A 1,896-nucleotide genomic window follows, 5' to 3' on the forward strand; every position below is an offset into this window, starting at 1 on the left:
TCCCCCTTGTTTTATTTTATTTTTTTTACGGAATCCCACGTTTTAGGCTATGGAGATTCCGATTCTGAAAAAATTTTTTTTCAGAATCGGAATCTCCATAGCCTTAAACGTGGGATTCCGTAATAAAAAATTAATAAATAAGGGGGGGGGGTTCAAATTACATATAGTCCATCTCTACCTTTATAACTAAATATTATTAGGAATTGTATAAAAATTGTTAAAATATTTAGTGTATTGTAGAAGAAAACCCGTTTATTGCAGATAGATTTTAACAAAATCTTATATGGACCCCAAAGGGCCATTTAGACACCGTTTGAGAACCACTGAGAAACTATCTGAAAGGCATTTGTAGAACACTGCATTAAAAAATACCCATTTTTTCCCTCTAAAAGTTACGAAGAAACAAAATCGGAAGAGCACACTTGAGTAGGTATACCGTTACCAATGTCATTTGTCCTTACATTTTTTTAAGACGGTATGGTACGATTTGAAAAGAGATTTCGTTGCAATTTCGAACGATCACGTAGAAAAATGCCCTAAAAACTAGTGCACACAAACGAAACAATAATATAAGAAATTGAGCAGAATCTAGGTGTTTAGTACGGTGATACTGGATTTATAATCTTGCCAGTGTATTTAGTTACTCAAAGTAAACAAAAATTCAATCCTTGTTCGCAGTTCTATATCTAAGAGATGAGGAATTATGTACATTATTTACATGTGACGGATATTTGTCTTCATCTTGTTTGTTGTTAACCCTCCAGCCTTCATCAAGTGTCTTGGGAAAATTTCAAACCTGGGTTCTCATTCCTAAGGTATTTTTCAATGTTCGCATCTCAGAACATTCAATATATGCGAACAATGAGACGAAAGTTCTATTGCGACCAGGAACTCACGTAATTCGCAATTTTCTTTCAAATAATCGTTATGTCTATATCAACAATTTATTTCAATGTATTCATTTTTAGATAAAACTGAGGAAACAATAACAGCAACAGATAAAGAAAACAGTTAACCCCTCTCAAATCATACCTTGCCCTCTAAAAAAAAAAACAGAAAGGTGATATTGAATTATGCAATCCTAAATAAACAATATTGGAAACAAGATGGATAGGTCATGGCCGGAATCCCTTTGAATGTCAAACCAAAGGGATCTGGGCTAAACAACAAGTTTGATAGTGAACATTTTACGAGTGAAATAATTAAATGAAACATAAAATGAGAAATGTTTTGCTTTACCGTTGTATTTTAGTTGATAAAGTTCGAATTTGTTTTAAACGAGAAATAAAAACTCGATTCAAGGACAAAATACTATAAGTCGCCATCATTATCGACTTGTATCAGAAGTAATTAGTTTTTACATCACAAGGATAACATATACTTTTCCCTTTCAATTAACGAACGAAAACAAAACCTCAAATTCTTTTCAATACACGGCGTGACTTAAGAATGAACAGCATTAATTGGAAGAGGCTTTAAATATGTCTGGGTTGTCTGCCCTTAATATACAGAGTATCTGTCAGCTGTCGAGTCCTCCCGTCTCTTTTGGGATTGAGTTCACTGGAAGCTTATATATTTACTAGGCGCATTGGTAAACCGTTTGGGATCTTTACATTTTGGCCGGTACATTTAAAAAATAATTTTTTGTAACTAAGTGAAATTATTTTCGTTTAGTTTTTGCTTGTAATTTGAATTGGGTTCAGTCTACAGCTGCATTGTGGCTTATCCTCAGTTCTGCGATTGTGGGTAACCACAAGCTTTCTTTTCCAGCTTGTTTACATACTGCGTGTGGAGGCGCAATGGCCCAGTGGTTAGGGCAGCGGACTCGCGGTCATAGCATCGCGGTTTCAATTCCCAGACCGGGCGTTGTGAGTGTTTATTGAGCGAAAACACCTA

General features: G+C 35.0%; 1 protein-coding gene across 2 annotated transcripts in view; it reads right to left on the reverse strand.

Annotated features, from left to right (window-relative positions):
• The window catches only part of LOC106867553 (glutamyl-tRNA(Gln) amidotransferase subunit B, mitochondrial), a 12,720-nt gene extending 10,846 nt beyond the window's left edge, over positions 1–1,874 (reverse strand). The window contains exon 1 of one of the 2 annotated variants that reach the window (XM_052972486.1): positions 1,240–1,874. In XM_052972486.1, the coding sequence (XP_052828446.1) occupies positions 1,240–1,328 (89 nt within the window). In that variant the 5' untranslated portion in view covers positions 1,329–1,874. The remainder of the gene's footprint in view (positions 1–1,239) is intronic. The other variant, XM_014912458.2, reaches the window with a different exon arrangement.
• Positions 1,875–1,896: the final 22 nt, after the last annotated feature.

This window comes from Octopus bimaculoides, chromosome 13 (assembly GCF_001194135.2).
Source record: "Octopus bimaculoides isolate UCB-OBI-ISO-001 chromosome 13, ASM119413v2, whole genome shotgun sequence".
NCBI lineage: Eukaryota > Metazoa > Mollusca > Cephalopoda > Octopoda > Octopodidae > Octopus > Octopus bimaculoides.